Source organism: Tripterygium wilfordii, chromosome 1 (assembly GCF_013401445.1).
Source record: "Tripterygium wilfordii isolate XIE 37 chromosome 1, ASM1340144v1, whole genome shotgun sequence".
Taxonomy (NCBI): Eukaryota; Viridiplantae; Streptophyta; class Magnoliopsida; order Celastrales; family Celastraceae; genus Tripterygium; species Tripterygium wilfordii.
The window spans coordinates 10,026,194-10,040,730 of record NC_052232.1 but is presented as its reverse complement, the minus strand read 5'-3'; the positions used below and the strand labels follow the sequence as shown (position 1 = coordinate 10,040,730).

The window sequence follows — 14,537 nt, the reverse complement described above, 5'->3', positions numbered from 1 at the left end:
TAACTGAACCTCGCGTCAGGGGCCCAGGGCTTACTCATATATATATATATATTTTCTAATCAAGTAATCATCACCAGAACTGTTCCAGTGTGGGCAGCCTCACAATAACCTCCACAACTCCCTCACAAGTAACAAACTTGATTATCGCGAGTGATAATATCAAAAATATCCCTCAAAATGAGATGCGGACACATGTGATCATTCTGATTGAAGAGGAAGTGATCAAATTGGGAAGCATCTCGGCCAATCAAGGTAGGACCTTGCTAAACTCCATGGTACGGTTTAACAAGCGTAACATCGGAAACACCAGGTGATAAAACACTTTAGGATACCGAGAAGCACTATTGTTGAGCAGAAATGAAATCTATGAAAGAATAAAGAGGGGATTCAACCTCAGATATATTGCCTCCATCAAGGAAAATCAATTATTCAAACCTCCACCCTGATAAATCACTTTCACATTCTCACTTTTCATTATTAACTAAATAAAGAAGTCCAAACATTGAACTATTTCAAAAAGTTTTATCATCTACCGAGTTGATTAGAGTGTTACAATGTCCCCTTAGATATATATCGGGAACCCAATAACTTACGATTTATTTTTTACAGATACAAAACAGTTGCATGATCCCAAATCTAATCAACTGATAGGTCGACAAAACCGAGTAGTCGGGTAAAAGCCGGTTCGATTTTGTGTGAGACTTAATTCAACACTAAAACCAGATTAAGTGATCACTTGATATGGGTATAATTAGTCATTTCAACTTTTTCAGCCCACTAGACACGTCCATCTGCGTGACAACGAAAACCTCCTGTTTCACAAGATCTGCGCTCCCACTCTGCATCACGCGCAAAAAATGACCAGAAGCAGCACAAAAATGGAGTCTATGTAACGCCTCTCTCCATAGAACTGGACAAAGACTACGCTGATCGGAGAGGGGTTACTGTTGGTGGCTGCAAGATGACCAGCGGTGGATCTTCGGGTAGGATGCCGACATGGAAGGAGAGAGAGAACAACAAGAGGAGAGAGAGGAGGAGAAGAGCCATAGCTGCCAAGATCTACTCAGGTCTTAGAGCTCAAGGAAACTACAAGCTACCTAAGCACTGCGACAACAACGAGGTCTTGAAGGCTCTCTGCTCCGAGGCTGGCTGGATCGTTGAAGAGGATGGCACCACTTATCGCAAGGTTTGCTTTCTCGCTCTCTTTGCTTGATTTCTTATATCGGTTTCTCTGTTTTCTGGAGTTTAATTTTCCGGTGATGCTTTGTCAATCAGGGATACAAGCCTCCTATATCTTTGGTAGAGATGGCAGGAACTCCGATGAACATCAGCGCTTGCTCTTCTGTTCAACCAAGTCCACAATCCTCATCGTACCCTAGCCCTGTACCTTCCTACCATGCCAGTCCGACATCATCTTCATTCCCCAGCCCGACCCGATTCGATGCGAACCCATCTATGTATCTTCTGCCATTCCTCCGTAATATTGCTTCCATACCGAAAAATCTCCCTCCTCTTCGAATTTCCAATAGTGCCCCTGTAACCCCTCCGCTTTCTTCTCCTACTTCGGGTTCGAAGCGAAAAATTGACTGGGAATCGCTTTCAAATGGTTCTCTAAACCCTCTTTTCAACGCCTCTGCTCCTTCAAGCCCTACACGCCGCGCCCATCTCAAGCCGGCCACGATACCAGAGTGCGATGAATCTGATGCCTCAACCGTTGACTCCGGTCGATGGATGAGTTTTCAGACGGTAGCGCCTCAGGCTGCTCCGCCTTCACCGACATTTAATCTTGTTAAACCTTTGGTTCTGGAGAGTAATATCCGTGATCTTGCTGCAGAGAAAGGTAGATGCTCGGAGTTTGAGTTTGAAAATGGGAGAGTGAAGCCATGGGAAGGTGAGAGGATTCATGAAATTGGTGTTGATGATCTGGAGCTTACACTCGGGAGTGGAAAGACTGGGAGTTGAGGTTCTGGTGCTGAAACTGCTTGGGAATTTAGGAGATCAAAAGGCATGCAATTATTCGTTTGTGTGTGCTCAACAGTGCCAATTGCATCAGATTTCATGATGGGTTTCCTGCTATTTCTGCTATTGGAGACCCTGATTTACTTTTATATTTGATGCAGTCAATCTTTGTTTTTCATATGTACATTGTTGTGTCCATAACACACTGGATGATATTGCTCATGAGCAAGACAAAGTTTCATGGAAGGACTACATTTCCAATGACTTTCATTAGGAGATCAGCCTGAAGCAGGTGATTGGAGGTTACTTTCTTCCATCCCTTATGTTGAGAGTAATTTCTTGAATTCATCATTAATCGTAGGAATCTCTTCAATTAGCATATGACTATTTGGTCTTGTTATGTATGGTCTTTGGATCTCAAATTCTAGGGCTCTGTTATTTTATTGTAGAACATGTTTGTATCACTTCCTCCTTAAAATTTTGGGCAACAGAGACTAAAATTATTTCAATGTGGTTCTTATATTTTGACATATCATTTTGTGCATAGAAGATTGTAACATAACCCATTCTTAACCTGGATAGAGAGTATTCTGATGGGATCATGAATCCTGTAGGTCATTCTAATTATGTGATTCAATTAGCCATTCCAGCGTGTGATTAAAGGTTTGATAATGAAACTGTTTAGAATTTGTTATTTTTTGGGTTGCTTAAGTGAACTCCCATTAGTAACTTACATGATCGTGTTAGCTGTGATCCATCATATCTCTGGTACTTTCTGGGAGGTTAGCCCCTTTGCACTACCTACTAAATTCTAATTTCTGTTGACTGCTGCATACTGGCTAGGTTTCTTATGGTTTTTGCAGAAATGGTTACCATATTAGGTGTGAAGGTCGTTGTATTAGGTTAGCTTCTTTGGCTCATCTTGGTAAAACCCATAAACGAATTTTCTTCATCCAAGAGAAAACACAGAAAAAAGTGCAGAAACTGGTAGTTGCAATTATCTTCAAGCTTCTTTATGTCTCTGACTGCTGGGTTACTTATATCTTACCTATTTATGTTAAGATCTCTGTTTTTGTTGGCTTTTGTGGGTCAAAAGAGCATCTTGGAAAGAAACCTCTGAGAAGGGCCCTTCCTTCCCATGTGATGTGTTTAATGGGAGCATGTGAATTATGTCATGTTTGATGTTATAGTGTACAACCAACTCACTAACTTTATTTCTCAATTATTCATAGCTCTGCTATATAACTAAGGTTCATGTCCCTAGTCCCTTCATCTCTCCTCATATTTATGAACTTCACATTTTTTAATTTGTCATGAACTTCCTATCTGTTGGTCTTTGTATTAATTGCAATTTGTCTTTGATGCAATGAGAGAGCGTAAAATATACTGAGATTAGAGTCCCTTCTCATTGGATTTTGGTCAAGACTGCTTGGTCCAAGATTTGGTGGTTGTACATTCATGTGTAACTGGAACCAATGCCATGAAAACTGGATGTAGGATTGGACTTAAACCAGGGTCCTCCAACTCCATCACACCCGGGGCATAATTTAATCGATAAGGGCTTATATAGTGCGTTGGATCAGTTGGCTGTTTATGCTCTTGTACGACAATTTTTTGTTAGTTTTCTTGTGGGATGAGCAAAGCCCTAGTCAAGGCCCAAAGGCCCAAAATGATTAGGGAACATTAGTACATTACTCATGATCATCTTGAACAGGCATTTCTTCTACATTTCTTGTTACGGGTTTCTATTTGTAATCATCCGAGTCTTTATCTCAAAAGTTTGGGATTGGTGGTGGGTTTGTTCATCTTGAACATATCGGGCTGTTCAAATAATTTGACTAATAACCTTTTTGGTAGAGTTTATTTCGAAGCTCATAAGCTAGTTTATGAGTTTCAAAATAAGCCCTGTCAAACAACCCACATAAGTAAGTTAGCTTATAAACTCTAATAAGTTCCAAAAAAATAAGCTTCAAATTTAAGCTTATTTTAGAGCTTATGTTTGTTTGTTTTTTCTTTTTTTTTGTTCTTTTTTTTTATTAAGATAACATTATATATATAATATTATTATTTTATCTTTTAAATTAAATTTAAATAGACTTTTTTGAGAGTTTATAAGCTAGTTTATGATATAAATTTTGTCAAACACCTGACAGTTTATAAGTTAGTTTATTTTTCACAGCTTATAAATTAGCCTATTGGGTTCATTTGGTAGAACGAAAAAATCGATTTTCAATGCTAGCGGATGAACTGTGGAAAAAAAGTTGAGTTTAAAGCTATGTAATATGTTGTGAGGTGTTTGGTGAACTAAAAACTGACACTAGCAGAAAAATTGTTGACTAAAAAATATTTATGTTTTTTATATTAAATTTAATATAATAATAATAATAATTTTGTATTAAAGTTAATTTTAAGCATAATGTATAAATATTTAACCCCAGATTTTTAGGATAAAGGCTCGGATGATTATGATAAAGAATCTATAAATATTTAAAACATTATAAATATTTTTAAAATTATTTTTTATGAATATGAGATCAAGAAATGTTAAGTAAAAATATTTTATTAAATATTATAAAATCAGTATTTATTGTGGGGTCCATATGACTATATTAGTTTTGTTAAAAAAAAAAAAAGTCAGACCTGGTCATTTTATTGTGGGCCCCAGGACAATTTTAAAAAAAAAACATGAAAGGCGTTTTCGCCTGTATAAGCTCCATATGGGAGTGGATAAAGTGCTACCGGTTCATAACCAGCCGTTCCGCTGGTCCCGTTGTGCCGACAATTGATGCATGTTGGTTGTTTTGCAACAACAATTGATGGCTTTACATAACTTTTGGGCGTTAGAAAATGATCCTATTCTTCAACTCAAAAGAAATTTGAAAGAGAAGTTTATTTCATATAGTGAAGTAGAAGTGTAAAACCTATTTCTAAATAATGACTTTGGAAGTTTTTTGGAATCCGGATGGCTTTTATCTCTTTTTTCTTACAGAAGTAATAAGGATCTCAGTTATTCCAGTGATTAACATGTCACTTTCTGATTCAATTATCAACTTTTATGGGTTATTACACTTACATTAATCAAGAATAAGATGAATTATTGGGATGACTGTAATCTTACTTATTTTGATCCCTAACATTTTTGTTTTTCTTATAATGAAATAACATAAATCTGATAGACAATCAATATTTCTCATACTCGTGAATTTCCTTTCCTCATTTGGCGGCTTCAATGCTAATTAAACAACCTAATTAACTGACAAATTTTTTTTGAAATGTTTGCTTCCTATGCGTTTTTAATTTTCTTTTTTGGGAAAACAAGAAGACTATTCAAAAACATATTTGCATAAAAAGAAGAAAAAGACGTATTCAGGAAATAGAAAAAAAAAAAAGAAAAGAAAAGAAAACACAAGAAACAAACAAAATATACCCTAATATCTTCAGTGAGATTTAATTAAAATATCTGCATAAAAGTCACCATACTTCATGCTTAATGATGTATATAAATAATCAATCAAGATGTAGATATTTTCCTCTCTTTCAAAGAATCGTCGGCTGCAACTTGAGATAAATTATTTACTTGTCCATGGTCAGCAAATATTGGTCCAAATTATATTGACATATACCTGATCGGATGATCCATGCCAAGACAACATAAGCCGCCACTTAATTAATATAATATACCCACATGACCTCCAAAGATTATGCTTCAATGACATCTTACCACATCCCTTAAATTGACGTACATTCATTGTAACTAAACAAAAAAAACCATTAGAACAATAACATATCAAGTTACACGAGTTAGATTTTAGTGGATTTGGGAGCTCTACAATTTGTTTAAAATTTTAGAGTCTACAATTTGAATTCAATGGCTCGGAAGATGTACATATCATACCATATTTTTGTTTTTTCAATTTTTGAAATTTGTCTGATATTTTCTCTACCATTAAATGCGAATTATAGACTCTAGGGAATTGTGAAATATTAAATTTTAGTAGAGTTATATTAAAATAATAAAAAAATAGCATTGCATCATATGATATTATAATGTGATCTTTCCTTCATTTAATTTGATTTTCACTTTCTAATACTATTGAGATCACAACTACGAAAAAGATAGTAGATTGACTTAACGAAAAGTACTTCTGCATCTGTATTGTTAGAATTATATTGATATAATAAAGTGATTTCCCTTCATATATACGTATCGCATTACATCACATATATAATGTGATTTTGCTTCATATATCTAGATTCTCTTGGACGAAAAGTATCCTACATATGTTTGCAATGCGAATTTAGGGTTTTTACAATTCTCTAAATTCTAGAATTCGTAAAGTTACGTTGGAAGTGAACTCTTAGATAGTGGAGAATTTGTTAAATAAGCGAGCTGTCGTGAAAAATGTCCAATCTCATTTAATTTATCCTATTAAACGACTTCTAAGCCTGAATTGGCATGTTAAAGTTAGTTATGTTTATCGTGAGGCTAACTTCAGTGTCGATAGGTTAGCCAATTTTGGCTTTGATTTGTCTCAGGGTGTGCATTTTCTTCTCTTACCCTCCCGTTATATGCATTCCTTCTATCTCGGATGATGTTGAGGGTATTTATCTTTGCATACCCCAAATTTGAAATATGCGAGGAGATTTCCAAATCATATAAAATTATTTTTTATTCTCTCTCGTATGCTTTTATCTTCTTATCTTACTTTTCTATTTTATCTCTCAATTTTTTTTATCATTTTAATATGTTGAAAAGTATTGAAGTATTAGATTTGATGTTAAAATAGGAGTGGTGTTCGGCTAAAATAAGTTTTTAATGAAAATAAGAGAAATTTTGGACCCGTTTTGAGTATAGGGGGTTGGACTTGCTCTTAGTCCATTATATATACCCAATCAAAGCAAGCACTACACACATAATTAAGCTCCCTATATTTTGTACTTCTTCTCTTCTAATTAAGTCTCTAACCATGCAAGACACAAAACCACACGCAGCAATCCTTGCTAGTCCTGGCGTGGGACACCTAGTCCCTGTTATAGAGCTCGGCAAGCGCTTAGTAACCCATCATGGCTTCCACGTCACCATCTTTGTTATCACAGCTGATTCTTCATCATCTGCAGAAACCCAACTTCTCTCCTCTCAAAACCCTAATGTCCTCGACATTATCTCACTCCCACGAGTTGATATTTCTGGCCTACTTGATCGTGCGGCATCAATAGTAACTAAAATTATAGTCATGATGCGTGAATCCTTACCAGGACTTCGGTCGACGATTCTTTCGATGGAGTATCGCCCGACGGTACTCATCGTTGACTTGTTCGGAACCGAAGCGTTGGATATCGCCGATGAATTCGAGATGTCGAAGTACGTGTTCATTGCTTCTAATGCGTGGTTTCTTGCGATCACAATATATGTCCCGACTCTTGATGAAAGAGAGGAAGATGATCACGTCGACGGTCAGAAACCTCTGAAGATTCCGGGTTGTGAACCGGTCCGGTTCAATGATACTCTTGATGCGTATTTGGACCGGAGTGATCAACTTTATGGTGAGTATATTCGAATTGGGCGCGAAATTTGTACGGCTGATGGGGTTTTGTTGAACACGTGGGAGGATCTGGAGCCTAAAACAGTTAAGGCGTTGAGAGATCCGAACTTATTGGGTCGGGTCACTCGGGTTCCAGTTTATCCAATTGGTCCATTGGCAAGAGAGATCGGACCGGCGGTTTCGAACAACCCAGTTTTGAATTGGCTAGACGTGCAACCCACCGAGTCAGTAATATACGTTTCGTTTGGGAGTGGTGGGACCCTCTCAGCCGAGCAAACAATCGAGTTGGCTCATGGGTTGGAGCTGAGCAGGCAGAGGTTTATTTGGGTGGTCCGCCCGCCCTTGGATAACGATGCATCCGGGTCATTTTTTAATGCGGGTAATGTCGCAGATGGCATGTCCAGCTTCTTGCCTGATGGGTTCATGGGCCGGACCAAAAACTTGGGCCTGATAGTACCCATGTGGGCCCCACAGGTGGAGATCTTGGCCCATCCATCTGTCGGTGGATTTCTATCCCATTGTGGTTGGAATTCAACCTTAGAGAGTATTATCCATGGGGTGCCAATGATCGCATGGCCATTGTACGCGGAGCAGAAAATGAATGCTACTATGCTGGCGGAAGAGCTCGGCTTAGCTGTCCGATCAGCGGAGCTAGCAAACGGAGTGGTGGGGAGGGAGGAGATAAAGAAGATGGTTAGAAGGATAATGAAGGATAAAGAAGGATATATGATAAGGAAGAGAATGAAGGAAACAAAAGACAAAGCTCTTGAGGCTTTGAGCAAAGGTGGTTCGTCTGATGAATCGCTGTCTCGAGTGGTTGAGGACTGTGTGATTGGCTTGCAGGCTGCAGGAAACAGAGCAAAATGATCATTGTGTGGAGTAGTTTTTCACCTGTTTGCTACTCTACCCAAGATTAGCTTAATACTATTTGTTAATGTTCTTGTAATTTTGTGATAATATAGTTTGTGTGTTAGTGTACTTTAATGTTGCTTTTGTTCCTATGTGAAGCATGATAAGAAAGATATGGAGCGTTAGTGCATGGCTCTTTAGTTTAAGAATAAACAAGTTTCGCCAGCTTTTTACCAGTTGAGTTAATTTTGTGACATTGCATCTTTGGTATCTGAAATTGTTTTGAAAACAGAGTGATCGAATACGAGATGGAATCAAGTAAAACATTAGATTTATAGAAGAAGTGGTGGATCTCGAACTCACTGGGAGGGCAATTAAACAGTGGGGCATTGATTTTTTTGAGTTAATTATATGAAACGAATAAAATCATCAGTAATAGTTTCAAGCAATAAAACTTGGAAGTTAGACTGAAATTAATGGGTTGAGACTTGAATAGTTGGATTGGAATGGGTTGATTAAGGATTGAGCTTCTTATACGTAGTCGTTGGGATTGGATAATGGGTAGTTCGATGGATGGATTGGGGCCCGAGATGTTTTGGTTGGGGGTTCTTGTAACTAAAACTATATACCCTACCAAAAAAAATTAGTCCATTGGAGCCCAGCCCCCTGTCATTACACATTGGATCCGCCTCTGTGTACATGAGATCAAAATGAAAGAGATGAAGCAACTGTACAACGGCCATAAAACCTAGACCAAAACGACGTTGTTTGATTGAAGAGAGCGGCTTATATTGTAAATCCATACCCCCATACACACTAACAATATTGTTCGCTTTAGGTTGTCCGGTTTCGTGGATACATTGGGCCCGTACTGATTTGTTTCTCCTTAGGCCGAAACAAGTGGCCCCCTTTCATTACACATTGGATCCGCCTCTGTGTACATGAGAACACAATGAAAGAGATGAAGCAACTGTACAATGGCCATAAAACGACGCTGTTTGATTGAAGAGAGCGGCTTATGTTGTAAATTCACACCCTCATATACACCAACAATATTATCCGCTTTGGGTTGTCCGGTTCCTGTGGATACATTGGGCACCCACGGCTTTGTTTCTCCTTAGACCAAAACAAGTGGGCCTAGCCCAACTCACATAAGTCTAGGAAAAGGCATTGTTGGTGGTTAAGGGTGTGCTTGGTCCTTATAAATAAGGAATTGTTCCCACATCTTACCGATGTGGGACTTTACACTCCCTGCACTTGTGAGCTGAGCTGGTGGAGTAGAGGTCATGTTCAATTGGACCGAATTACTCATGTTGTAAATCCACACCCCAATATACACCAATAATATTGTCCGCTTTGGGTTGTCCGGTTCCGATAGATACATCGGGACAACACGGCTTTGTTTCTCCTTAGGCCCAAACAAATGGACTAGACCCAATTCACATGAGTCTAAGAAAAGGTCTTGTTGGTTGTTAAGAGTGGGTTTAGTCCTTATAAATAAGGAATTGTTCCCACATCTTTCCGATGTGGGACTTTACACCTTTTGGTATTCGATGGTGCCCCGTGTGAGAATGAAGCTCAATATTACATGGCCACAAAACGATGTCGTGTCCTTTATCTCTCTTAACGGTATCTCGTGTGAAACGGACACAGGAACTTTGAGCAAAGGTTGGTTCTTTGATCTTTCACAAGTTTAACGTTGGCTACACGGTTGAAAATGGTTATGGAATATGAAGCTTAGGGTCATGACTCGTGCTTTGCCATTCGCTCAGGGTGCGAGTCAATTGCGTGGAACATCTGCAGATAAGACCAAATGGTCAAAATCATGATCACATGACCGGTCCGAGGACGTCGACTTTATACGTCAATATACTTCACTATTTCTAAGCAAAGACCGACTGTAATAACTAATAAGGAAAAGTGATAATTTTCTAACTATCAACATTTTTTCCTGCTCACAAACAATTTCCCCTAAAAAAAAGAAGGTTTTTTCCTCCTAACTATTAACGTTAAACTTTATTTTAATGTGAAACTGGGCCCAACCCTTAGCACTTGGTCCTGGAATAGGGAGCTTCAATTATCTAGCTACTACTACAATTGTAACTACAATTCTGCCCCAAAACTATGTCAAGTCATAAATAAAACTGTTTTTAGTATTTTTGGTATAACAATATTGGAATATAGTATATTTTGAAAAAAAATTCAAATCCTAAATTTTAAACCCTAACATAGGATGACATTCGTACAAGCTGTGCCGAACAATGGTCCATCTCACAAATTGCAATAATGAAAACACCCCATGAGACTTAAATTCACGATCTCCCGCTTGTGCTAAGAGTTATCGTAGTCAAATTCACCATCTCGATCATTTATTAATGTAACCATAAACCCTAAACCTTAAACCCTAAATTCTAAACCCTAAACATTAATTCTAAATTCCTCAATTCTAATGTTTTATTTAAAAAAATACATGATTTGACATGGTTTTGAAGGAGAAGTGTAACTCTAATTGGAGCAAAAAAAATTGGAGCGCTTTCCATCTCCTTAGTCCCCAGCCCTAAGCACACGTATTTGACTAAGAAATGCATTAAAGTTTGGCATAATTAATGGTAAAAGGAAAAATATAAAATAGCCAAACCAATCGAAGTCTCGATTACAAGTCCAGTCAAATTCCAAAAGCAACTTGGGTCTTGGGGAAACTGGCCTTTCCGCCTCCTGATGATTTCTACACGCTACTGTACACTGCCCCGCTCTAGAGCGGTTGTCCATACTAATCCTCCAGTAGACATAAATGTTATTTTATTGTCAAGTTGTTAAACGGCCTTACTTAAGAAGTCCCAGCCAAGGCTGGCCCATCTGAAGTCATTGCCTGATTTGCGTCCATATCACAATTAATAACGTACCTGCTCTTCTAGATCATTTCCTGCATGACGTCATGGCAACAAGCCTACTCGATCAATTCCATAATGTCTGAATATAACTTTTCGTCTCTCAATTAGACTAATTTGTTTTACCCAATTTTGTTCCTCAACCATCTTAAAGTGCCACATTCATCTCTCTTTTAGTTTCGATGACGGAAAAAGTTGGCATGACATCTTACTTGTCGTAATTTGATAACCCTTTTACACATTGAAATACATTTGGACATGAACTCAAAGGAAAACGGAAATTTAATCCATAAAATCTAAAAATCTCCGATTCTCTTTGGCGCCCGTAGTAATTGGAACCCTAATAGGAGTTATTCAACAATCCAACGACGTTCTCTACTTATAATATGCCATACATATACTATATTGGATAATTCTAGCCTCTTGACTAAATTAGGGATGAAAATGATGCCTTATAATAGTTGAGGGGCGAAGTTGGACAAAAAAAAGTTATAAGACTAAAATGAAACTAAGAATATAGTTATGAGATGAAAAATTTATTTTCATTGGACAATTATTAAACAGTTAAAATTTCCTTTTTAGTTAAAATATATCATTAAACCAAATGAGAAAAATCATTTTCTTCCATAATTAAGGACGAAATACATGAAGGACAATTCTCTAATCTAACGCAAAAGACACTAAATCCTTTGGAACACCTAGCTCGAGTATATGCTATTCGGTTATACGTCCAAAAAATATACTGAAATCGCACCATTATCATATAATAGCCGCCGCCGATCTAATGACATCAATTATATGCCCAAGTGGCAATATACACTTGACTTTTAAGTCTAGTGGGCACCTTAATTGCTGTTTCATTAAATGTCTATTATTTTGAATATCTATCTATACGTCATAAAAGTGCCCAAAAAATGCACCCTAGTTTTTGTATATAAATATAACGGCAAACTCTTGCACAAACCACTGAAAGCCTTACATCTCCCAACAAGTCGGAAGAACCAAATTAACTACAAAGCAACCATGGAAATCTCAAAACCTCATGCAGTCTTACTGTCTAGCCCCGGCATGGGACATCTCATCCCTGTTATCGAGCTTGGCAAAAATCTTGTCATGCACCATAATTTTGATGTCACAGTCTTTGTTGTCCAAACCCATGCTTCAATCTCCCAATCCCAACTTCTTGAACTATCACCTGATCCAAACCTGATTAATATTGTCTTATTACCACCGGTTGATATTTCCGACATAGTTCAACCCACTACCTTAATCTTAACCCAACTGGCTATGATGATGCGGAAGGCATTACCAAGCCTGAGATCTGAGATATCATCCATGAAGATTCGTCCAACGGTTCTCATTGTTGATTTATTTGGAACTGAAGCTTTCGCCATGGCCAATGAGTTTCGGATGCTGAAGTACGTTTTCATTACTTCCACTGCATGGTTTCTTGCTCTCACCATATATCTTCCAACCATTGATAGGGGAGAGGAAGATGAGCATGTTAATAACCAAGAGCCGTTGAACATTCCGGGTTGCTTTCCAGTTCGGTTCAAGGACACTTTTGAACCGCTTGTGAACCGGGATGATCAGATTTACGTAGAATATGTACGTATGGGGAAGGAGATAAGTATGGCTGATGGTATCTTGGTGAACACGTGGCGGAATCTGGAGCCTAAAACACTTCGTGCTCTGGAAGATCCAAAGATGTTGGGAAGGTTGACTCATGCACCGGTCTATCCGGTTGGACCACTTGTGAGACCGGTCAACCCTGGTTCTACAAGTGAGGTTTTGACTTGGTTAGATGTCCAGCCAAACGAGTCGGTCGTTTACGTCTCGTTTGGGAGTGGTGGGACCCTATCAGCCAAGCAAACCACAGAGCTAGCCGCTGGACTGGAGCTGAGCCAACTTAGATTTCTCTGGGTGGTCCGACCTCCCTTTGAATATGATGCAGCCGCAGCTCTTTTTAGGATGGGTGAAAGGTGTGATGAGACGCCAAGTTATCTGCCCGATGGGTTCTTGACCCGGACCCGGGAGAGGGGACTGGTGGTTCCTACGTGGGCTCCACAAGCTGAGATCCTGGACCATCCATCAATTGGTGGGTTCGTTTCACATTGTGGTTGGAATTCTAGCCTAGAGAGCATAGTCAACGGGGTGCCAATGGTAACTTGGCCGCTGTATGCAGAGCAGAGAATGAATGCAGCGATGCTGACGGAGGAGGTCGGAGTGGCCATCCGGGTGGAGGTGTTATCAGGTAAGGAAGTGGTGGGGAGAGAAGAGATAGCGGCGGCGGTTACGAAGATAATGGTGGAGAAAGAAGGGGAGGAAATAAGGGTCAGAGCCAAGACGTTGAAATCAACTGCCAAGAATGCTTTAAGCAAGGGTGGCTCCTCCTACAAGGCAATGGATGTTTTAGCTGATGAATGCAATAATTATCAGCGATGCATTCAAGGCAGGGCCCTGGGTGCTTAGGGTAGAAGAACTAAACTTATATATGGAACTTCTGGGAGTGTTTTATCATGTATAATTGTCATTCTCACCTATATATCCTTCCATTTCTCCAACATGGGCAATATGTAGCGATTAAACGGCTAACTAAAGGCACACAGGATGAGATGACCGGGGACTTTTTGTCGGAGCTTGGGATTATGGCACATGTGAACCATCCTAATACAGCTAAGTTAATTGGCTATGGCATTGAAGGAGGAATGCATTTAGTCCTTGAATTGTCTGCTCATGGAAGCTTAGCTTCATTGTTGTACGGTTAGTTAATAGTACCTTTTGGAAATTTGTCAGCTTTGAATGTCTACAGTTAATGTATGCAGCTGTATGTGTATGTCAATGTGTTGAGTGTTTGTCTGAGTAAAGATGTTTGGATTTGCTGAATTTCACAGGGTCGAAGGAGCTCAAATTATGTATGTTTGTGTGGACCTTATAATTCAAAATAATATTCGCAGAAGCTATTAGTCCTCTGTATACCTTTCACGAAAAAAGAAGAATTGCATCTATTTATTATTAACATAATCAATTGAAGGCAACTATAATAATTAAGGCAAAGCATAAGATATGCCAAACTGTTACGATTCCAGATCGCTCAGATGGAAGGTGGGATGGTACTGAACTATTTAAAAGTGTCTTGAGTACCCCTCACCAATAGGCTGGCTAGTCTTTCGTAGGGTGGGCATGGGCCTCAAGGCATAGCGAAAAGAATTACCTAGACAAAGATGGCAAAATCCTGAGGTCTAGATTGAAGGTCGGCTTGAAAGCGTGATGAGCTGTTACAATCGCACATCACTTA

General features: G+C 38.7%; 3 protein-coding genes across 3 annotated transcripts; all 3 read left to right on the top strand.

Annotated features, from left to right (window-relative positions):
• The first annotated feature begins 771 nt into the window (after positions 1–771).
• LOC120001603 (BES1/BZR1 homolog protein 2-like) lies at positions 772–2,494 on the top strand. The gene is made up of 2 exons (XM_038849985.1): positions 772–1,186; positions 1,276–2,494. Exons 1-2 carry the CDS (start codon positions 962–964, stop codon positions 1,960–1,962), a joined length of 912 nt encoding a protein of 303 aa, XP_038705913.1. The 5' UTR covers positions 772–961; the 3' UTR covers positions 1,963–2,494.
• A 4,406-nt stretch (positions 2,495–6,900) lies between these two features.
• On the top strand, positions 6,901–8,582 carry LOC120003507 (UDP-glycosyltransferase 72E1-like). The gene has a single exon (XM_038852520.1). It carries the CDS (start codon positions 6,927–6,929, stop codon positions 8,367–8,369), a length of 1,443 nt encoding a protein of 480 aa, XP_038708448.1. The 5' UTR covers positions 6,901–6,926; the 3' UTR covers positions 8,370–8,582.
• Positions 8,583–12,238: 3,656 nt separating this feature from the next.
• Positions 12,239–14,177, top strand: LOC120003124 (UDP-glycosyltransferase 72E1-like). Its single transcript, XM_038852042.1, has one exon. The coding sequence runs from the start codon at positions 12,263–12,265 to the stop codon at positions 13,709–13,711; it is 1,449 nt and encodes a 482-aa protein (XP_038707970.1). The 5' UTR covers positions 12,239–12,262; the 3' UTR covers positions 13,712–14,177.
• Positions 14,178–14,537: the final 360 nt, after the last annotated feature.